General features: G+C 40.0%; 1 protein-coding gene across 1 annotated transcript in view; it reads right to left on the bottom strand.

The window, feature by feature from the left end:
- Window positions 1-365: 365 nt before the first annotated feature.
- Window positions 366-24,564, bottom strand: part of Frem3 (FRAS1 related extracellular matrix 3) — a 65,396-nt gene continuing 41,197 nt past the window's right edge. The window contains exons 4-8 of the mRNA XM_027926726.2: window positions 21,489-21,719; window positions 18,421-18,546; window positions 11,771-12,022; window positions 2,339-2,488; window positions 366-577 (exon numbers count right to left, since the gene is read on the bottom strand). Coding sequence (XP_027782527.2) covers window positions 366-577; window positions 2,339-2,488; window positions 11,771-12,022; window positions 18,421-18,546; window positions 21,489-21,719 — 971 coding nt within the window. The remainder of the gene's footprint in view (window positions 578-2,338; window positions 2,489-11,770; window positions 12,023-18,420; window positions 18,547-21,488; window positions 21,720-24,564) is intronic.

The raw sequence follows: 24,564 nt of genomic DNA, 5'->3' as shown, positions 1-24,564 counted from the left end.
CCTCAATCAGTAAAGAGAGGTCAATCTTTGGTACTCGGTTTTGATTTAATTGACAATAAATGGTTTTACTGGTCTTAGAAACAAAGTAAAAGAAAATAGAAATAGGACAACAAAAGCACAGTCTCACTTATTGTGGGCTCAATCCATTCTTTGTATATACATATTTTTATCTCCATGCAGTTGCATAAACTATTTTTGCACATATCACCAAAACTATAACACCAATGGCACTACAACAGCACTACTATCCCAGAGTTGCAAAGCTCTAGTGACAGTGGAGCTTTATTCTGTGGTGAGGACACATGTTTTGGCTGCTTATATTTCTCAGGAAGCCTCTTGGTCAAAGAAACTACAGGCACTCTTCTTTAGTCAGCAATGGTGTCATTGATGATAACGGTGGTTTTATTGGGTTCTCCAAGCACTGCACCAGTAGGCACCTGGAGAAGTAATTCAAACCTCTCTGGACCCTCCAAGACGGGCTGTCCCAAGTCATTGAGGATGGTCACTCGGAATGTCTGCATGTGTACTCCTGGGGCAAAGTCCAGTCTTTGGATGACACCAATATAATCAACTCCAGCTAGGGGCAAGGAAAAGGCACTGGTGAGACTCTAGGATTCATTGTTGTATTTTTCAGAGAAAAATGAGATGGCTCATCAACTCTGCAGCATTTGCCTTTGTCCTCAGCACCCACTCAAAATCATATTGTGGGCTCAATCCCTAGAATGGGCAAATTTTCATATCCTGCCAAATGCCATATATGTAGTTCTTCATCCTATATCCATGTGCTATCCTTGACTTGCACATCATTTTCCAATCAGTGAGTGGCACATCATTTTCCAATCACTTTCACAAAGAATCCACTGAATATAATAAAAGCTCTCTGAGGGATGCTTCAATTAGAAATGAAAGGGTTTCCTTTTTTAATTTTTAACCTGGAAGCTAACCTTATGAATTTTATTTTGATGCGTTTTCACTCATTCACCTTTGCCAGACATCTGGTTTAACTGCGCAACTTTCTGCTCAGTTTTACTCAGCCCTAGAGCTTGTGCCTGCCATATTCTGGGTTGTTAATCACTTTTGCAAGCTCCTGCCCCTGACCATATAGCTTCTTTGCTACTTTTTGAAAAGTCATCACCTGTTATGATACCAACAGTGATAAGCGCTGAACCGAAACTAGAAACCCCCAAGGAATATGAATGTATTAATAATTTGAGGAAGATAATATTTATATGGTCTCAAGTTAACTGTGCATAAAATGCTTATTAATTGAAAAGAAAACAAATAACTTTATAGTGGGAAAACCTGGATGATACCACCTTAATCACGTGATCAAAATTAACACCTCCTGTAAACAAATTTAAATGGAAAAAGTCCAATGAATCAATTGGTCTATTTGTCTTTGGTTCCATGTATATACCTAAAGTAAGAATGACCCTCTATGAAGATTAAAAGAAAGAGAAAGAAATCAAGAGAAAAAGAAACTGGTAAGAATCATTACTGGTTTCATGTACAATGTCCTGAGATAATTCGCTAGAGTTCTTTTTTTTTTTTTTAAGAGAGAGAGAGAGAGAGAGAATTTTTAATATTTATTTTTCAGTTTTTGGCGGACACAACATCTTTGTTGGTATGTGGTGCTGAGGATCGAACCCAGGCCGCACACATGCCAGACGAGCAATTCGCTAGAGTTCTAATGTGTGAATTCTTCCAAGTGTAAGTAAAATGGCCATGTTTATTTACTTTAACATTTCTGGATGCATGATGAAACTGGCTTTACATTTTTAATTCATAAATGTGCATTTTACTCTTCGTATGCCTCATCAGTTAGTGCAGCTTTTTAGATTACTGGGTATTATTTACAGGAGTTTTGCTTTTTCTTTGCTTTTATTTTAAAATATTCTCAGAGGTTTTTGGATACACAAGAGCTATGCTCGCTGTCCATGTCCCAGGAGACCAAAAGGTCCAGCTGCAAATGTGAACATGTAAGTGCAGCATAGATGGAGCTGCCTTTTCCTCAGATGTGACTGGATTCCTCCAGGAGTTGGGACTTGCTCAGCTATTCTGGGGGTGCCATCATCTGGAATATTCTTTATGAACTGCTTAACTACCTACAAATATTCTGAACTTTAGAAAATTAATCTGAACTTATTAGAAGCAAGTGGGTAATGAATGAATCATAAATGATGATGTTTGAATATTCTATATATTTTATAGACAGCAGAAATTGTTACATACGCATGTGATCTCTGTGTTCAGGTAGGAGATGCCCGTCAAGAAAGGCTAGGCTGGACCCTACTGAAAACACATATTATAATGTTGTATCCATTCAATGGCCTCTTACCTTCTGCTGACTTCTGCTCAGTCTTCCTTGAGCTTATGGTGACAGATGATGCCTGGGAAAGATCGGCACCTGCTCTCCTGACACACACCTCCACGTAGCCAGCACGTTCATCAACATGATACTCTGCATCCCCAAAGTGCAGGTTAGGCTCTGCAGAGGCACAAAGGACAAAGAATGCTTCCACCTCCCAGGAGAACCCTCTTCTTTGGCCTGGTGTGAGCCTGGGTATTGATCACAAGAGCAAGACTTGACAGATCCTACAGGTCCTGTCAATATTTAGCTCAGGGAGAAAAACCCCAGAAACTTCCCAGAAGCCATGTCAAAGAGCAACATGCCATGACTTTGACTCCAGGAAGTACCTGGAGATAAAATCAGTTGGAACCCTATTCATTTTTTTTTTTTTTTTTCTGTTTTAAGAGCTCTCTTTGAAAAAGGAGGGGAAATTGGCCAATTGACTCTAACTCGGACAAGTCAGTGACTCGGAAAAGATGGTGGGGAGTTAGGGAGTCTTTTCTTCTGTAGAAACTGTTCTTGATGTTGAGGCAGGGTTCTGAATTTGGGGACTGCTGCTGTGCATTTTCCCAAGGCATTTGGTGATCACAGGGACAGACACTAATCGAGGGGAGGCAGGATCCTGTTAGCAGAGATGCCAGATGCTTTTTCCCCATAGATGCAGGGAAGTGGCTCTCTGGAAAGAAAGCTGAAGGAGGCCAGAGCAGGTCACGGCTTGGGCAAACGTGTATCTTCCAAAAGGCAGGAGCATTTGACAATGAGTGTTGAGGTTTGGCCAAACAAATATGCAAATATGCCTGATTCATTCTGTTCTAAAAAGTAGCCTACAAACTTGCCCATTTAAAGATTACAAGGCTTAGCTGTTATACTAGACATATGCTGTCCTAAAAAATATTTTGAAATAAATGTTTTTGTTTGAATTATGACATCTGGAGGCCAAAAACCAAACCAAAACAAAACACGCGTCCCCTCTAACCCGCCGCTGCCAAAGAAAAAACATTGAGAAGCAGCTTCCCCTAAGAGGAATGACTCTGAAATTGGAAAATGGAAAATCAAAGTTACAGAGATGACACCTTCACAAATATATTTCACAAAGAAGCATATTTGACTTAAACATTTGGAGGGTAAAAATCAGATTTAATTTGCTTAGGATGTATTTTAATAGTTTGTAAATGCTGAGAAAAATTTTACTATAACATGCAAGACCTCTCATAATCTGAATTGAGTCCTTTTTTTTTTTTTTTCTGGAATCATCTGCAACTTTGCCCCACACTGTGCCCTGTTTCCCAGTTGCTGCAAACAGCTCACAATGCATCCAGTGTAGCAGGTGCTTGGAGCCTCCATCTTTGCTGGTGATGTTGTCTGAGCTAGAGTGTGACAATTTGGCAAATGCTGACTCATGCTTTAAGAATTTGTTAGAGTTACCTGTCCCAGGGAAGCCACATCTAACTCTTTCAGGAAACTAAGCATTCTTTACCCCATACCTCTTTAACATTTGGCGTAATTTTACCACTGTGGTAATGGGTTCCATTTGCCATTTGCATTTGGCAAAGGTGCTAAGGTCATCTCTCTTTTTTTTTTTTTTTTTTCCATATAAGAACCTTCCACTTCATCTCCCCATTCTTGCCAATGATGTTTCTGGTGTCTCCAAGGTTGGGATGGGAGAGGCAGGATAGCAGGAAAGTTCTTTTCTTGATGGGTATCTTCATGGTGATCAATACTCTCTAGTCTTGGAAGATGGAAGAAAAGCTGATTCTGTTTTCCATGGGCTTTTTTTGTGTGGGTTCTTTGGAGACCTGTCCCTCCCATAGTTGGATATCTCTTCTGTGGTCTCTAGACACAGATGAAATGTCAATATTCTGACTGGTTATTTAATCCTTTCTCAACTCCTGTGCATTTGGCACCACCTCTGCTGAGGACCATTCAGCCCTCTAGATGGCACTTTTGGCCAAGACTTCAGATAAGCCCAAGCTTGCTGCTCTCTTTCATGTGCAGCTCACATCTGATTGATGGCACCTTCCTGCTTCCTTTGCCTTGATAAATTCTAGGAATACTGCTTAATCCCAATACAGTCCCTTTTGTTTGCTCATTTGTGACAGCAGCTAACTAGCTTATCTCCCACACAGCGATGTTTCAGGCAGAGCCAGACTCCATCTCCAGTCCACCTGTTCTCCATGCACATGACATTTTTTTTTTTTTTTTTTTGCAGGTGACACGCATGACGTCCCAATTAGTCTCCTTTCTTGATTTAGCAACTCTTGGAAAAGGAAACTGTTGAAGCCACATTCTATCGTGGTGTTTTGTGTTCTTATTAAGGCCTATGGACTTCCCAAGTTCAGGGGCCACATCCCACATCCCTGTATACTTAGTGACACGGTGGCCAGCATATTCTCAGCATTCAAGAATTCACTGGAGAATAGATAATTTTAACTAATTTATAAAATATTTTAAATTTATTACAAAGTTGTTTTAAAATTTGGACAAAGTAACCTGCTTTTGAAAAAAAATTTTTTAGATGTTGATGGACCTTTATTTTATTCATTTATTTATATGTGGTGCTGAGAATAGAACCCAGTGCCTCACACATGCTAGGCAAGTGCTCTACCAAGTGAGCTACAGACCCAGTGTAACCTGCTTTTGACAGAGAAATTATACTGTGTGGTTGTGAGGAAGGGCAAGGAGCAAGAAAGATAAGAAAAAATTTGGATCAGTTATGACACTGTTTGAAGGGGGCAGAAGTAAGAATTCACCTCCACCTCCTTATTTTTGTGGTACTAGGGTTTCACACATGCTAGGCAAGTGTTCTACCACGGAGCCACATTCCCAGCCCTCAAGCCTCTCTGAATAATAAAATATAATATGTGAGAGGAGGATATTGTCATTTGGAAAAAAATCATTAAGCTCCTCTGAGATGCCCCATGTTAATTTGTATTAGGAGATTTGTCAGATTGGAGAAAACAGTTCCTAGCATGGTTTTCAGATAGTCCTTATCTGAGACACTAGCAATGATTCCTCAGGACAGGCAATTAGGAAAGTCTGATTGAAATATCTGATTGAATATCACACCTGTGTTCAGTGAATTCTACACTTCTACAGCCAGAGGTATATCTCACTGAAAAGAGAATATTTTAAAAAAGAGAAACAGGGAAAAACAATATGACAAGGTGCAAAGTGAAGGTCTCAAAAGACATGGCCATGATTTAAAAGGAGTTTAGTGTCCATAGTCACAGAAATTTAATGCCAAGGCTTGTAGAAGAGGTGACAGAAACACTCTGTCAACTTTGAGAAACCACCACAAACAGGATGAGTATCACAAGGTGGAAGCCAAAATGCTTTTTCAGTTCCTCATCTAGAATACAGATTCTAGAAACAGACTGGTAAACTTAGTCTTTGGAAAAATTCTAGAGCTACTTATTGGAACAGGTTCTGGATTCTTAGAAAAGAAAGAAAATGCATATGAATCAATTTTGAATCTTTAACATACTGTTTGAGGTGAAGTCAAATTCAATCTTTCTTTCTTTTTTTTTTTTTTTTAGTACCAGGGATTGAACTCAGGGACACTTGACCTGAGCCACATCCCCAGCCCTATTTTGTATTTTATTTAAAGACAGGGTCTCACTGAGTTGCTTAGCACCTCGCCGTTGCTGAGGCCAACTTTGAACTTGGCAATCCTCCTGCCTCAGCCTCCTGAGCCACAGGGATTACAGGCATGTGGCACAGCACCCTCAATCTTTCTTTTAGTTCAGTTCAACAAACATCTATTGAGCACCCCCAAGTTTGAACTAAGCAGTATTAGGATGGAGGGGGAGAGGAGGGTGGCAGAAGTGACTTGAGCAACACCCAGTGATTGGGTATAGGATGCCCTACAAGCTTAAAATGTGGAAAGTGGGCAAGGGAGGCACCATAGGAACTCAGTTGAGAATAAAGGAGGAGAAATGATGTTGAATGGGAGTAGAGAAGGAAGGATGATGAGTTCAGTTACAGATGTGGAGTCTCAGTTGCCTATGGAATCTCTAAATGGATAGCAGAAACACTATCATGTGTCAATCTAGAATTCAAGAATCTAGCTAGGGCTGGAGATGAGATCTGGGAGGGCTAAGCTCAAAAGTTGAGGGCGAAATTTCATATAAGAAAGTAACATCATCCAATGGGAATCATGGTGGGGGACATCAACCCTTAGGGAGACAGGTTGATAGACAGGAGCCCTCCAGAAAAGAAATAGACAAATAAGCAAACAAAAAATAATTGGAGACATGGCTGGGTGGGTGGGGAGGCAGTGTGGGGAAGCAGAGAAACAAAGAGAGTAGAGAGCATAGAATTTTAGAAAAATGAGCAGCCCGGGTGTCAATACAGCACGCACATCCAGGAAGATAGCAGTGTGCGAGTGGACAGTGGCGATCAGCAGCAAAAGAATCAAGATGCACCTTAGGACACGGTCAGCCGCATGGTGTGAACTGTAGAGCCCAGTGAAAACTCTGCACAAAAGCCTGTTTGATCAACACTGTCTGTTTTTATGCCAGTACTGTACTATTTGACCACTGTGGCTTTGTGAAGCATTTTGAAATCAGAAAGCATGATAGCTTTGCTCTTTTTCTCAATTGTTTTGGCCATTTGTGGTCTTTTGTGGATCCATGAATCTTATAATTGTTTTTTCTATTTCTGTTAAAACACCATTGAGATTTTGATAGGGTTTGCATGGGATCTGTAGATTGCCTAGTATGGGCATTTTTTTATTTTTTATTTTTAAATTTTGAGACAGGGTATCACTAAGTTGTTAAGGCTGGCCTTGAACATGCAATCCTCCTGCCTCAGCCTCCTAAATCACTGGGATTACAAGCATGTGCCACCATATCCAGCAGTATGGGCATTTTAATTAGTCTGTAATATCTTTCCATGTGTTTTTATCTTTTTAAATTTCTTTCATGACTGTAATTTTCTATGTGCTAGTCTTTCAATTCCTAAGTTTATTCCCAAGTATTTATTCATGTTAAAGTTGTTTTTCTAATTCCCTTTTTAGATAATTCATTGTTGGCATAAAGCAATACTATTGGTTTTTGTATATTAATAGGTAGACTGCCATTTTACATTTATTAGTCCTAACAACTTTTCCTATTCTCTTTTTATCTCCTCTTTCTTCTTTTGTTTTGTTTGTTTGGAGTTTTCTTTATAGAAGATCCAGGGGTGATTTTTCTTTGTTATTTCTAATTTGGATGACTTTTATTTATTTATTTTTTATTGCCTAATTTCTCTGCTTAGGACTTCCAGGATGATCTTGAGTAGAAGTAGAGGGGTTGCACCCTTGTCCTCTTCCTGATCTTACAGGAAAATCTTTCAGTTTTTCACTGTTGAATATGATATTAGCTGTGGGCATTTCATATATGCTCTTTTTCACATTGAGGTAATTTCCCTCTATTATTTGCTAAGGATTTTTTTCTTAATCATGAATTAGTGATGAATTTTATACAATGAACTTTTGTTTTTGCATCTATTGAGACAGTCATGACTTTTCTTCTTCATTCTGTTAATGAAGTGTATCCTTTTAATTGATTTTCAGTGTTGAACCATCCTTGCATTCCAGGGATCAATTCCACTTGGACATAGTGTCTGGTCCTTCTTGGCTGTTGAATTCAGCTTGTTAGCATTTTGTTGATAATGTTAGCATCTATGTTCATCAGGGATATTTGTCCTAGTTGTTTTCTCTTGCAGTGTCTTTGGCTTTGTAATCAGGGTATTGCTGGCTTCATAAATGAATTTGGAAATGTTCCATCCTTTTGAATTTTTTGGAAGAGTTTGAGAAGCATTGACAGTAATTCTTCAAATGTTTGGTAGAATTCATCAGTGAAGCTATCTGGTTCTGGGCTTTTCTTTGTTAGGAAGCTTAATTAATGATTTAGTCTCTTACTAGTTATAGGTCTGCTTAGACACTCTATTTTTTCATGATTTGGTCTTGGTGTGTTATTATGTTTCTAGGAATTTATCCATTTCTTCTAGGTTACCCAGTTTATTGAACTATAATTAATTTGTTGGTGTCATAGTATCTTATGATATTTATTTCCATGGCATCAGCTATAACAGCTACTCTTTCATTTCTGATTTATGTGTTTGAGTTTTCTCTTTTTATCTTAGTCTAGATAAGGGGTTGTCACTTTTTTATCTTTTCAAAGAATCAATTTTTTCATTAATTTTTTTCTATTGTTTTTCTCCTTTCAATTACATTTGTTTCTGCTTGATCTTTGTTTCTATCATTTTGTAAACTTTCAACTTAGTTTTTTCTCATTCTTTGAGATGCAAAGTAGTTTGGGATCTTTCTTTTTTTAGTGGCAAGTATTTTTGGCTGTAAACTTCCCTCTTGGCATTGCTTTTGCTATATCCTATAAGTTTCGGTATGTTGTATTTTGCTCCCATTTGTCTCAAAGTATTTTTCAATTTCTGTTTGATTTTTTTTTCTTTGCTCCATTGGGGTTTTCAAAAGTGAACTTTTAAATTTCCACATATTTATGAATTTTACAATTTTATTTTTTTATTTTTGGTATAAGAGATTGAACCTAGGTAAGCTTAATGAATGAGCCCCATTCTTAGTCCTTTTTATTTTTTATTCAGAGACAGGGTCTTGCTAAGTTACTCAGCTCCTTGCTAAGTTGCTAATCATGGGTTTTGAACCCATGATCCTCCTGCCTCAGCCTCCAGAGTTGCTGGAATTAAAGGTGTGCACCCTTGCACCAGGTTCCAATTTTCTTTCTGGTTTTGATTTCTAGTTTCTTTCCTCTGTGGTGGGAAAAGATATTTGGCATGTTTTCAACCTCCTAAAATTTGCTAAAACTTGTGATGTCTACTCTTTAACTGAATCTACTCTTTCCGGGAGAATATTCTGCATGGGTTTCACTATTACTGCTGTTGGGTGGAATGCTTGGTCCATTTGGTCTGTAGTGTTGCTTGGGTTCCCTGTTGGTTTCTCTCTGGTTGTTTCCTCTTTATTGACAGTAGAGTGTTGATGTCTCCCACTACTATTGTATGGCTATTTTCCCTTTCAGTTCTTTCAATTTTCTCTTAATACATTTCTGTTCTCTGATGGTGAGTGCATATATAATTATTATAACTACCTGGTGAAATGATCCTTTTATCATCATATAATGCCCTTCTTGTCTGTTGGGTCAGTTTCTAACTAAGGGGTTTTAATTTTGCCTTATTTAAGTACAGCCTCCACTGCCATTTTTTTCATTACCATTTGTATGGACTGTTGCCTTCCATTACTTTCAGGTTATGTGAGTCCTTCAGTCACTGTTTTTTTGGGGGGTGGCGGGAGGGGCATACTGGGGATTGAACTCAGGGGCACTCGACCACTGAGCCACATCCCCAGCCCTGTTTTGTATTTTATTTATAGACAGGGTCTCACTGTGTTGCTTAGGGCCTCACCCTGAGGCTGGCTTTGAACTTGCTATCCTCCTGCCTCAGCCTCTGAGCTTCTGGGATTATAGGTGTGTACCACCACACCAGCCAGCCACTGTCTTCTAATTAAGGAATTTAATCCATTTGCATTTAAAGTAATTATTGATAGGAAAAAATGTAATATTGTCTAACAGATTTTGTTGCTGCTGTTGTGCTGAGAATTGAACTTAGGGCCTCAGAATCCTAGGTAAGCGCACTACCGCTGAGCTATACCCCTGTCCCCTGCCAGTCATTAATTGTTTTCTATTTGTCTTCTTGTTCTTTTTTCCTTCGTTTTGTCTTTTAATGTATTCCCTTTTGTTTTTTTTGCATGGGTATGCTTTGATTCCTTTCTCTCTCTCTTAACTTCTATAGGTAGTATTTTTATGGTTACCATGAGATTCGCATAAGATATTTTATGATTATCACAGTTTGTCTTAAGCTGGTAACAATTTAATTTCAATTGCATGCAAAAACTCTACACTTTGACTTTTCCCCATACTTTATGAAATGGATGTCATAATTTATGTCTATGAAAATTATATTCATTATTGTATTTCTATTTGTAATTACTTTTAATATTTCAGTCTCTTAATCTTTATTCTAGACTTAGAAATGATTTACCCACTACCATTACAAAATTATAATAGTACTTTATTCTGTATTGCTATATGTTTATCTTTACTAACAAATCTTGGACATTGGGCAGTTATTTGCCCCAGCAGAGATGGCTATCTTGGTCAGATAGCACTGCTAATACCTCACACCTGTTACTCAATCATCTGTTTATACAGTGGCTATCCAGGTAGAGCCTTCTTTAAAGAGAGAATGAAGGACTCTGATTTTTAGTTCTCTTTGACTTTGGTTGTTCACTGTAATTTATAATTTGGCATTTGTCCTCACACATCCATCTCCTAGGGGTCTGTATCTTGTCTCTAGGCTGGCTGTCAAAATGCAGTTTTGGACCTCTGACCTTGACAGGTCATGGACTGGCAGACCAAATAGAACACAAAAAAATATTTTTAACCTCACTCATATTTACCTCTGTTCTATGGTTGTTTTAAAAAAATTCAAGCAGGAATTGTCCTATAATACATGATAAATTTGTCATTTTTAAGAGGAAAAAAATGTTAAGAGACTGTTTCTCTGGGCATAGCTCTCAGTTTTATGGGAGGTGTGGGACTATAGAAAAAGCACTCACATTAGTTTTGGATCTCTGGTAGCAGGCTGATCTGAGCACAGTACCCCACAGCCTTTCAAATCCAGGCAGAGGCTTGGTTAAGAGATGAAGCAACTAATCTGAGATAAATCATAAAATAGTCTCATCTTGGCCATCTTGAGTACCATTTACTTTCAAAAATGCTCCCTATAGAAATAACAATGGAAACTTAGGGTGATAATACTGGGCTTGATACTTCTTATCACATCAGGGAGGGAAGGGCTGGTGTTGAGGAATGAGGAGCTCCTCTCTTCTCTGGCTGAATTTCAGCTGGGCTCCCCAGGGACAGGAGCCAAACTTCCTGCCAGAGAGCCCTGGGAAGAGAGGGTCCAGATGCCTACACATGGAGCTCCTTCATAGCACAAATAAACCCTGTGCCATTTGAAGACTCTCATGCACTGTTGTCAGAGAAGATCCCCGTGCTGCTCAAGTGAGGGCCTTTGTGGGGCTGTCTTGGTTGGGAACATAGATTCTTGACTCAGGTCCACTTCTTGGCTTCCTTCTAAGTCTTGGGTCACCTTCTTGGCCTGTATTCACTCTTTTTTTTCCTCTTAAAAATAAAGTCATACACAAATATTTAATCTTCCCGTGTTGCTATTTTTCTGTAGATATTGGTGATGTCTATCGATTTGAAAAGATACCACTTTTGGAGAAAGAAGAACATCAAACATTCCTTTAAAAGATAAATAAAGTTAGATTTCCCTTTTAACTGCTGAAAGAATACATGAGCAAGAGACAGCTATGGCCAAAAGTAGGGAAGCGGGAAACGGACTTACCATCCTCAGCATCAGCCAGGATGATCACCTTGGTGGTGGGGAATTTGGATCCCAGCTGCCCTCCCACAGGCAGGCTCAGTGAAACACTGAAGGATTCTTCCTCTTCATAGAGGGAGTCGTCGATGATGAGAACCCGGCAGCTCTTCTCCGTCTCATCTTTGTCAAAGAGGAGGATGCTGGTGTGGTCTTCTGGTAGTGAGATGTAGTCAGAGAAAGATAAGGCCATGGACGGAATCATGCCTGTGGCAGACCCTACAGGAATGTCAGAAGGAGCAGGGAAGGTGAGGAGAATTCCAAATGGGGATTCCTTATTGGTTCCTCAAACTATTTATAGATGATAGCTCTCTGAATTACAAGGCACACATCTCTTCCAGGCACCAATATTAAAGTTGTGATTAGAAAGCTTTCAGAATAGACTCTGGTATTTTGGCATGATCCAGATTTACTGCTCTTTCAATAGGGTGTATTGAGTATGGTTAGTTTAAGATTAAGGGCTAAATGAACTGAAGGATTGTAGGCTGTCAGAGCTGGCTCAGCTCAAATCTCTCATGTAATAGATGGAAAAACTAAAGGGCAGAGAAATAAAACTAGAAAATCCATAGCATGATAATGCTACAGAATTTCTTCTGCCCCTGCACTGTCCAAGACATAGCTGTGAGGACTAGGAACATAATCTAATTTTTCACTCTGACTAGAGTTCCTTGTATGACACCATAACATAGCCACAAAGCTACTTGTTAGTTTACTAGGCATGCAGGACTGATTGGGGGATTTCAGTTTAGGTCCACTATACTTTAAGTTTTATTATAACAACTTACTTATATTAAGATTCATCAATGTCAATACACCATGTACAAGTTGTAAATGGACACAGTGTCTTTCTTTATTTTTATGAAGTGCTGAGGATTGAACCCAGTGCTGCACATGTGCTAGGCAAGTGCTCTCCCACTGACCTACAACCCCAGCCCCCTTGATGAGTTTTGATAAGTACATAAGATCACCACCAAAATAATAATGTGGGACATTTTTATCTACCCATAAAAGTTGACTTGTAGCCTCTATAGTCCATCTCCCTCCCTGCCTCCCAGCCCTCAAAAACCACAGATCTGCTTTGTGTCACCCTAGGTTTATTTATTTATTTATTTATTTTTTTAAAAAATATTTTTTTTAGTTGTAATTGGACACAATGCCTTTATTTTATTTATTGTTATGTGGTGCTGAGGATCGAACCCAGTGCTTCGCATGTGCTAGGAGAGCCCTCTACTGCTAGCCCCAAGATTTATTTCCCTTTATGAGAATGTCATACAAGTGTAACACACAGTACTTCTGTAGTCTTTTGTGGCCAGATTCTTTCATTTAGCACCTCACTTTGAGACTCTCTCATGTATCATGACTTCCTTCTCTTTTACTGTGGACTCCTCTTCCTACGGTTTGTTGACTCATCTATGAGCTGATAATGGGTTCTTTCTCATTCTTAGCTGTTTGGAACAGCGCCGCTATGAATATTCTATTATTGGTCTTGGAGTGGGTATATGATTTCATTTCTCTGTAGTAAGGACTCAGGAGTGGGATTTCTAGGATTTAGTGCATTTCTGTATTATTAACAGCAACACAGTTTTAGAGCTAAAAGAGTGAAAATCAGCCACAGTAATTGAAGTGAGTTAGTACAATATTTTAGATAAGTGATATTTGAAAAATCTAAATATTTCCCACCATAACTTTCCTTAATAAAAAGCAATGGGAATGTGGCAGGAAGATTCTGGAAAGGATACTCTGGTCTTGTAAGGGCCTTTCTTGTTTGTGGTATGGTACGTGGGCAAATGCAAGACACTGTCAGTGCCCGATGTCTTCTAAACACGAATATGAGTTGGTATCTATGGCTGTATGCTTTTTATTAAGGAAAGTTATGGACAGCTTGCTAAAAAGTTGTCTCCAAAATGACATCAGAGGCTTTTTTCAAAGGGGCACCAGCTTACAAAATGTTTCAGAACGATTTTAAAAAAACCAAACCAGATTTTAGAAGAATCAGAAAGTCACCTATTGATTGTTTTATTAGTGTGGGAACATATAAAAAGTTTTAATCTGGAGAACTGAAGAAAATAAAACCTGTTTACTAGGGCCAGGGCAGAAACTGTGATTAATGTCTGGCTCAAGGGGACTCTCACTGGGTGGTCGGTTGGCTAATTTTCAATGTGGTTCTGGGGCCTTGAAACCTTATTCTTTCTATCTCCCCCAAAAACCTGTGCCTCCAAGAGTTCTCTGAGCTCCTCAGCCAGGAGAGGCTGGTTCTTGGGATGGCAAAGGTGAGCATTATGACTAAGTGACAGAGGTAGGCACTTTCCCACTACGAAGGGAATGGGGACAAGTGCCAGCAACATAGGAAGGCAGGTGGGGTGAGTCACTCCAGGACACACACACACACACATACACACACACACACAGAGGAAAAAAGGTTTTAAGTCTTACAACCTATGATTAATAGTAATCATTTGGAATATTTTTTAAAAGAGTTAGATGTTTACACAGGAGGACTTTATGTTGGAGAATATACGTTCTTACTGTGCCTCGTCATCAAGCAGGTGACATAAAAAAAAGATGCCTGTCAGAAGCAGCATGCTTAGCTCCTCAAGATAAATACCCAAAGCAGACATACACTAGGCTCACATAGTAGTCAATAATGCCTTTATAAAATTAAATAAAATGATTAAATCTCTTTGTCAATATATGACCCCTTCCTCCTAGGAGTCCAGAAAATTTATTTTGGGAAATCATTTGATAAGTTACATTCTATGGTCAAGAACACAGAGTACTGGCATTTATTTAAGTTTTTAAAAATTTCTATTTTATCAGTAGCGAATTTAAAAATCCCCAGAGTGGAGATAAAATTCTTCTGTGATTGGAGGGAAGCGGAGGAATAAAGGGTGAGGAGGGCAGCTGGGAGAGGTGGGCTGCACAGCATGGGGGCTTCCATCCAGAAGACTCTGTGACTTCTGTTCCCAGCCTTTGGCCAGTGAGTACCCTGCAATACTCTCACACAACAAAACAACTAGAAATAATTATACTGGCTTTTCTGTATTCCCAGGAAGCAAGGAAAATCACCTAGGGGCAACAGCAAAAACAAAAAAAAAAACCCAATGTCCCAAAACTTGAGCCTGATAATCTAGATAATCTAGAGGGTCTCTCAATGGTAAACTGGTCTCCTCCCTTGAGCATGTGGGACACCAGCATAGCAGGGGGTGCCTGGGCCTCATCTGGGTATCTCAAGGAGCTGTTGTGGAGTGGTTGATGATTCCTGGGGACCTGGGGCTGCAGGAGGGTTTCTGAGTGTTGCCCTGTCAATTCTGGAAGAAGCAATCACATCCTTCTCAGAAAAAAACTTCTTCAAGAGAAGCTCCACAGAACTTCCACAGCTTTTGATCACATACAGGTGAGAAGATCTTAAACATGTAAAAATGTCCTTGCTACAAAGATGACTTTTAGACTAAGGACTACTTCTTTGTTGTGTGTGTGTGTGTGTGTGTGTGTGTGTATGCGCGCCCTAGGGATTGAACCCAGGGCCTTGTGCATGCTAGGCAAGCACTCTACCAACTGAGCTATATCCCCAGCCCCTGAACAACTTCTTAATAGCAACATTGGAAGCCAGAACAGAGTGGAGTAATGAGTTCAAAACACTGGGAGAAGATTACTACCGTCCTAGAAGTTCAAAGATGGGTTGAGATAAAGTTGTATTGTAATAAATAGAAAACTGAGTTTATCTTCAGCAGACCTACAGAAAAGGAACTTTTAAATGACATTGTTTGTACTTCAGAAAAAAGAAAATGGTTCCCCAGGACCCTATGAGATGCAAGGCATGACTTCTATTATCTAAAAGCATACTCATAACCAAATAAATCAACATATCACGTGTTTTTTAAAAAGGCAGAAGAGGGCATGTTTTTTGCCTGGATATGCTTGGAACCCTCTCTGAATAACTTGCTTCCCATCTCCTTCTTAGCACGACTCAGAGAAAAAGTCCATGTACTGCCAGCATCATGTACATTTTAGCAATTCTCAGTTTTAACCTGATTTTACTCCATTTGGGAATTGAAAAGTGAAGAAGAAGAAAGGAGGTGGGGTGAAGTACTCCCTGTAGGCTCCTTCCTTCCCCAGCTGGCGGCCCAGGGATCCCAGGGAGAATGCACCCAGCTGTTGTAGAAAACACTTTCTTCTCTCTGGGCTTCAAGCTGGGCAGCTTGATACCATGACACAGTCTCTATCTACAACCAGAGGGTCTCCCAGATGTGAATGGGAGAAATGAGGTGGTAAACAGCCTATTTGGTGGATCACGGGAGATTGCTGAACTGCTGGTGTCCACTTGGGCAGTGGCTTCCTCCTCCCATCCCCTGACCACATGGCAGGGCCACACCCACATTTAGCTTCTCATGGGATTCCTCTGTAGGACCCAACTTGCCATCAGGTCTCCAGGGGCGAAGGTGGCATTCCCAGAAAACTCTGTGCACAGCAGCCACCCAACTCACACTGTCTGACACCTGAGCTTTGACCTGGGATTCCCCAGGTCAAACTTGCAGTGAAAAACCAAGGATTTAACAGGGTCAGGGGCCCTTCCTGGAGAACTCACCACGGTGTGTATGGTAGTACCCTGACACGTTTTGTGGAATTATGAGAGACTGATAATTGTGAATCTTCTCATATTGCCTGTCACTGTGACATTGTCTTTACCTCCAGCCTGTGGGTAGGTACTTCACCCTCTCAGAGGATGGAAGTACAATTTGGTGATTTAAGCCTCTTTGGAAATCTTGTTAAATAAATGTTTAACAATTATGTCATGAATAAAATATGCTTGAGCTGTATTAATGATTGAATGGAGAGCAAGCTCATGCTTTGCATGTTACTAATAATGTGTAGCTACCACACATGGCTATAGGTAATTGAAAAAGGAAACAAAGATTTTTGTTTCTTGTTTCTTTTTTCTTTTCTTTTCTTTTTTTTTTTTGCTCAGCTTTGATAGGCTCTCAAGGCCCTACCACTAAAATTTCTGTGTGCCCAGACATAACCTGTACTTGCTATTTGATGGAAATATCCATCATTAGTACTTTCAGACCATGACATGGGGGGTTAGTATTAAAAAAAAGTGTGGGGGAGAAAGAAGAGCTACAAGAATGATTTCTCCAATATTGCTTTTTCAGTAAGTAAGAGCATCAATCTCGAGACTGAATATATGAGCAGACAAGAGCTATACTGTTGATAAAGGCAGACACCCACACACAGTCTGCAGCGATGATCCCAGAAGCCAAGCCACAGTTGATAGCAATCAGCCCCAAATAGTCAGGCCCTAATAACTGTCAGCCTCCATGATTTTTGTTCCTCGCCTAACAGGCCTAACAGAAGAAAGCCAGATATGTTCTTACAAATCATGTAGGAAGCTCTGCTTCTTCTGAGCCTACCTTCCCCTGTGTCAACAGCTGCCAGTCAGGGCTTGCCTGATACCCTCTATTTTTTCTGCTATAAAAACTTCTCATTCTTGTGCCTTTGAGTCTCTGCCAAATGCAAGTGACAGTGGCTGACTCATCTTGTTCTAGCAAGCTCTGAATAAATAGCCCTTTTTTATGGTTTAGATGTGAGGTGTCCCCCAAAAGCTCACATGTGAGACAGTGCAAGAAGATTCAGAGAAGAAATAATTGGGTTATGAGAGAGCCTTAACCTAATCAGTGAATTAATCACCTGATGGGATTAATCACCTGAGTGGTAACTGAAGGCAGGTGGGGTGTGGCTGGAGGAGTGGGGTCATTGGGGTGTGGCTTTGGGGTCTATATTTGTATCTGGTGAGTGGCATCTCTCTTTCTGCTTCCTGATCATCATGTGAGCCATTTGCCTCTGCCACACTCTTCCTCCATGATGTTCAGCCTCACCTTGAGCCCAGAGGAATGGAGCCAGCTGTCCATGAATTGAAACCTCTGAAACTGTGAGCCCCTAAATAAACTTTTCCTTCCCTAAAATTGTTCTGGTCAGATCTTTTAGTCACAGCAGGGAAAAAGTAGACTAAAACACCTTTCTTGTTCTCATTTGGATGGTCTTCATTTATTTCCACAATTTTTCTTTATTGCAGTTACTAATAAGTTAGAGACTAAGAGCTTAAGGGAGTAGGGTTTTGGTGCTAAATTCTGACTATATAGAAGTCAGAAAGAATGGAAGCTTATTTGGGGATGGGAGGACACCTGGTCCCAAGGTTGTAAGCATGCATTTGTAGATGTAAAATGGGAAGGGAAGAGAAGAGACTGAATAGTATATGAAGACTCTTTTACAGTGTTGCCCACAGGCAATTCAGACTATTATAAATACAAATCATTCTTATTTATATTTTCACCATCATATGTAAACAGTTTTCATATACAGTGTCTCATTTCACTCTCACAAAATTTTGTGAGATAGTAGAAAAAGTTGTTTTCATCTCAATTTTGAAAGACAATTCATCTGAGACCAGCTCAGAGCAGCCAGGACTCCTGTGCTGGGTCAGCAAGGGAGGTTAGCCGCAGCCCTAGATGATGAGTGCCCTCTGCTTCATCGCCACCTGCACAACTCCAGGGCCACCACAGTCTCATTCTAATAACCTACTTCCTGCCTCCAAGATCCCCCCCCCCCCAGCCTCCTACCTTGATGAGTTGAGCAAATGACCCTTAGTTCCTGGCTTGCATCTCCAGACCTTCTCACGGGAATCAGGAACTCCCCAGTGCTCTCCTGTATTTTATATTCTGCCTCAGGAATATAGACTGTTGATTCTAGAAAAGATGACAGAAGATATTTCAACAGGGTTTAAATTGGGTTGATAATATTTTAACACATCTGAGCAGAAATACACGTAGTCTTTGACCCCTGCATTTTCCAACATGATCAACAATATTAAAAATATTGTGAGAGTGGGAAGTATTATTCCCCTAGAACAGCAGTGAAATTGGAATACAGGACTCCTTCTAAAAGGCTAAAAATGTTTTTTTTTTTTTTTGCTAAAAATATTTTTCAGAGGTCTTTTAAAATGAAAGGAAAATCCTGCTGCAATTCTTATTTATTTTTAGGTAAAATTTTAGATCTCTTAAATAGAGATCTAATATTGTTGTCTTTACTTTTATGGCTCACTTAAAAATATGTTTTTAACAATCGGGTAATCTAATTCATTAAGGAAGAAAAATACCTTTCTGCAGTATTCTGTAAATAACTTATTTAACATTTATTGAACAGACACTGTGGATATGGGCCACTTAGTATGCAGAGAAAAATAAGTTACAGGTCTTGTCCTCAATTTTTAAAATAATTCACAGAGTTGTGCATTGTATGTGGGGCTGTGTGTGTACACATACCTTGACATACCATTAAAACTGTCATGAAATATCAATATGAGTATTGGTCATGTCTCCCTGACAGAATGATTACACTATTCTTCTCTGAGATTTTTAATGTTTCCAAGGCATTCATTAAGCATGCACTGTGCAATTAAAAATATCTGTTTGTGGGCTGGGGCTGTAGCTCAGTGGCAGAATGCTTGCCGTGCATGGGTGAGGCACTGGGTTTGATCCTCAGCACCACATTAAAAAATAAATAATAAATAAATAAAGTTATTGTGTCCATCTACAACTAAAAAACATTAAAAATTTCTGTTTGTTTTAAAAACCAAGAACTTAAAGAAGGTTGGATCCACAGTGTCCAGTGGAGAACTGAAGTAGGTATCTGGATCATACCACATTTAATTGCCTCAGGTCTTTTCCCCATATCAAGTATGTAGCTAGATTTTTTTTTCCCCTTGGCAACGTGAGCAAGAAGGAAAAATGTTGTAGGAGATCATCCTTCCTTCTTTTGGAAATAATACTAATCTAGAATTCAGGGCTAAATTATCTACTTATCATGTATTACATTTTTTTCCTCTTTACTTTCTTCCCCAAATTAGTTTTAACCATACTGCTATCAGCTTTTAGGAGAACACAGGTCTTGAGTTACAGGGGAAAAAAGCCAGTTGTGATTTTCTTTCCTCCGTTTAATACCCCCTGACATGGCCCACTTCCTCTACATCTCTCAATATCAAAAGTTGGCATCATGAAGGAGCTCAACCAAGTTAAAGTTATGATGTCATGTGACAAAACCGATGGGCAGAGGACTGAGTTCTTCAGTCACATTCTGCTTTTCCAATCTGGAAAACCTGCTCCTACCCACTGTGGTAATCAAGCCCACTTGCTTTCCAAGCCTCTCCTCAAACCCTGTCTCCTCCATGAACCTTAATACTTTGGGCCATGGTGAATGCTCCACATCCTTTCTTTCCCCATCTGTCTTATATTTGGCTCATAATTGATTCATGTTTCTAAGCATCGTTACAAACAACACTGACCCGACACTTGTTCACAGGGTGGTGGGGGCTGTGTTTTCTTTGGTATTGGCCCAAGTGCGTGCAGAGCATAGAGAATGATGTTTTTTTCAAATTGTGTTTCAATTAAAGTAGAACTCAGAGAATTTAAAGAATATTCCTCGGAGAGGACAAACACAAAACGACAACAAAACATCCATAGTGCAGTTTGGGGAAACCAGGTTAGACAAAATTAAACAGATTTGTTTGCAAGAGAGTATCTCAGAATCCTTAATATGCTAATGTGAATTAGGATTTTTCAAGATTGAGGAGGATTGAAATAGTTCCTAGACTTATTTGCTCTGGGAAGTTTTCCACCCCTCTGAAGTAGACATTCTATTATGCTAACATTCGCTGATGTGGTTAGGAGCATGTTAATACAGGGAATTTCTCCCAGAGCCCTGTGGAGTACAAGGCCAGCTTCCTGGTTGTAAATTCTGCACTTCCAGGTGCACTTTGATTTTTTTGACTACTATGATAATAAATATGTCTGAGTATTACTTCAAAGATGAATATTAAAAGCCCCCTTTAGGGAATCATCTACTTGGCCAAAATGGGACAGCAAATAGTATAATTACTAGTTAGAGGGTTTTTTTTTGTTTGTTTGGTTGTTTAATTTCTCTGGATATTAGCTGAATGAATGAATATATAAAATTGGCTGATGAATTCAAGAATATGATGCACAATTTTAACAGAACTGTGTGAAACACATGTAAAAGTTAATGGGTTGGCATGTACCCAGCAGCCACATCGAGGACAATGGAGATCTAAGTTTCCACTTGAGCTGCTGAGTGGACTGCAGAGGCTGCAGGGAAAAAATGAGCCTGTGGAAAAGAGGCCTGGAATAAGCCCTGTGGACTAACCCTCTCGGGCCAGTGGTATGCTGGAAGCTTGCAGCAAGGATCCTATGAATGTTAAAGGAGTCCTGGTAAAGATTCTATTTTCATCTTCTACATTCTTTTTAAAAAATCCTGCTGGGAGCAGTGGTGCATGCCTGTATTCCCAGTGGCTCAGGAGGATTGTGAGTTCAAAGCCAGCCTCAGCAACTTAGTGAGGCCCTAAGCAACTCAGTGAGACCCTGTCTCTAAATAAAATACAAAAAAGGGCTGGGGATGTGGCTCGGTGGTTAATTGCCCCTGAGTTCAACTTCTGGTCCAAAAAAAGAAAAAAATTCCTGAAAGCGATTACTGCCTTGAAGCGATTCACCTCATATTAAATCATAAATGAATATGAATGCATCCACAGGATAACAGACTGAGGAAGACATGAAGGCAGGACATGGACCCACAAGCCAAGACTGACTAATAGAACACATCAATCAATGTCACATACCGTCTTCAGGGTCCACAATTTCAACTGTTGCCATTTCTGGAAACTCCAGTGCAGCCATGCCGGGCTCTGATAGAATGATCTGGAAAGTTTCTGAGGCCTCGTACTCATTGTCGGGTATAATTCTCACCTTCCATGTGGCTGTAGTCTGTCCTGGGTTGAACTGCACCTGTTGATGGGTCTTTCCTTTAAAATCTTTATCTTTCTTTGCAGTTTCATCTTTGGTTCCAATGCCTGAATAAAAATCAGGAAACCATAAATATAAAGTCAAGGGACTAAAGGAATATTCTCCTTTCAAAGTGGTTTCTATTGTTAATGAAAGTAGATAACACAGACATTGCTTCTTTTTTCTTTTCGTGGTACTTGGCATTGAGCTCAGGGCCTCCTTCATAATAGGCAAGTGCTCCACCAGTGAGCTGCATCCCCAGCTCTTTACAAATTTTATTATGAGACACAGTCCCACTAAGTTGCCTAGGCTGGCCTTGAACTTGCAAACCTTCTGCCTCAGCCTCCCAAATTACAGGGACTATAGGCACAGACCACCAGATATGGCTTCTTTTAATGCTCTAAAAGACACTTATAAATGATGCTTCTTGGCTAAAAGGATTTAAGTAAGTGGAAGTGAACCAAATTGAGGGGAAAGCAGGAGGAAGGAGTAACAAAGAAGAGGACACAGTGATGAGCTTATATATTTCAGCTTCTGTATAGTAGGGCCTCTGATGTGACCAACTCTGTTGGGTGCTGGGGATTCAGAGATGAATAAGATACCACCCCATCTTTCAGAAAGCTCATAGTCTAAATAGAAGATATTTAAATTGAGCACTATGGAGGTGGGGATCTTTGGTGGTTTTATTCACTTATGAATTCCTGGGACAGAACCTGGCACATAGTTGGAACTCAATTAAAAAAAAAATATATATATATATTCTGAATTAAGAAATAGGAACTAATGAGTACCCAAAGAGACTAAACAACAACAATTGTGTTAAAATGTCCAATATTAGATATGAAGATGAAAGGTGCTACCCCATCAAGACTGAATAAATACTTCCCTCAGTACAGAAGGTTTGAACAGCATTCTAGCATTGTTTTATTTTAATTTTTAACATCCTAGTGAAGTTTTAATGAAGCAGGAATACTTTAGGTATCATTGTCAGGTTTAGGGTCTGCATTTATTTGAATGTGTAAAGTCAAACATGAGCTGATACTAGCTATGGTGAAAAATGAGATTAACAGCCCTTTGTCTGATTCTCCAATAATCCAAAACCTGGAAAAAGATATCCAAAGGTGTAAAGTGTGAAAATAATTTCTAAGGCAGGACAGCTAGTATTGTCTTTGCAAAACTGCTAAAGGAAGTGTGTATTCATATAGTCTGGTAACCAAGAGTAAATGTCCAGTTTGGGAAGAATCTCTTTTGACCACATGTCGAAAGTGGAGACAATAAGGAAGATGGTTCATGTCCTCAGCTGAAGCTTATGTAGAGCAATTTGCGTTGCTACAGGAACGAAGCAGGCATATGGTTGTTTACTTAATATAGTTGTTGAGCACTGGCTGTGTGCACGGAGCTGAGGATGTCACCCAGAATTAGGCACAGCCACTACTCTAGATGTTATTTAGATATGGGGAGATAAGCAGATGACAATTCTGTTTGACAATGCCATAGAATAATAATAGTACTATTTTTGTGCTCAATAAACTGTAGCTATCAGATTAACAGTCAGGAACCATGCTAGATGTATTTAGAATTATTATCATGTATTATGCACATATTATATCACATATCTTATTGTGGGTAATCAACACATAAAGAAACTGAAAGCTCTTTGGATCATTGCAAAAAAGAGTAAGTGGCAACACAGGAAGCCAAACTCCATGGTTATTTCTTTTTTTCATCTAGATCCTGTGCTTTGCTACTAGCCCTGGCCTGGGGTAGGATGGGACTCTTTGGAGGACTTTCAGGAGCATCTGAGTGAGATGCTTTGGAGGTTCACATCTGTGGTGTGGATGTGGTTCTAGGCAGTATTGTTGAGAACAGAAGGCTGACTATAGCTCGTGCCACAGCACATGCTGGGTGACACAGTTCATATGCCCTACGTTGTAGGGGAAGGGGCATAATTAAAATGGAGTTCCTGACCATTTGGAGCTGGAAATTTACTGGGAAGACAGACCCATTAAACATGCCTGGGGATGGTTAGTGCAACAAAGATCTATGTGCAGGGCAAGGGGACAGAGCCTGGCAGAGGTGCTGGCATTAAGTGTGGAGATTCCTTATTGGTTGACTGCTGTATCTAGTTTATGTTAATTAGATAAGCTGTGTGGAATGTATAAATACTGCTCTTGTCCTACAATAAACGGCTCCCACTCCTGCTGTATCAATGTACACAAGTCGTTCGTCACCCCCCCCCCCCCTTATTTCCCGTTATTTTGCTGCAGCCGGACTGCGGCAGATGGTGGCCCGTCCAGAGAGCCCCGGGACACTCGAGGGTAAGTGACCAAAAAAAAAAAAAAAGCTGCCAGTCCGAAGATAGGACGGGAGCAAATCTGCTCATCCCTAGGTAGATAGGGCGAGAGGAAAAATGGCCATTTTGAGAAAATGGAGAAGATTGATACAGTATGTTTGTGTCTTGTTTTGTCTCAGTGTATTGTATTGTCTTTGTGACAAAAATATGGAAGGGGAGTTAAGTAAATTACTAAGGGAAGAAGGCACCCCAGTGGAACCAAGAATAGTTAGGGCATGTGTTGATAAGAGCCCGGGAACTCTAGTCAGAAAGAAAAAGAAAGTTCAGAAGAAGAAGGATTATCAGGAAAAAAGTTGCAGCAAAAGTCTATTACTAAATACTTTTCGTTACCAGAGGGTGCATGAATCGGCGTAATGGCGGCTGCCACGTGCGCAAGCGGGTCACAGCGCAGCAAGGACTTTCCAAGCTGCAGCAGCCGGCTCTTCCCCGCCCCCCGCCCGGGGAAGCCGGATGCCACTGTGAGAGCCCAAATCCAAACCTGACCCGGAGGCACAGTCTTGCAAGCTTTTGCTCCCTGTGCCCGGAAGCAGTTTGAGTCGGGGACTCTCCCGGGGCCATCT

This window comes from Marmota flaviventris, chromosome 7 (assembly GCF_047511675.1).
Source record: "Marmota flaviventris isolate mMarFla1 chromosome 7, mMarFla1.hap1, whole genome shotgun sequence".
Lineage (NCBI taxonomy): Eukaryota > Metazoa > Chordata > Mammalia > Rodentia > Sciuridae > Marmota > Marmota flaviventris.
Note: the sequence above shows the minus strand (reverse complement) of the source record. Positions and strands in the feature narration are given on the sequence as shown.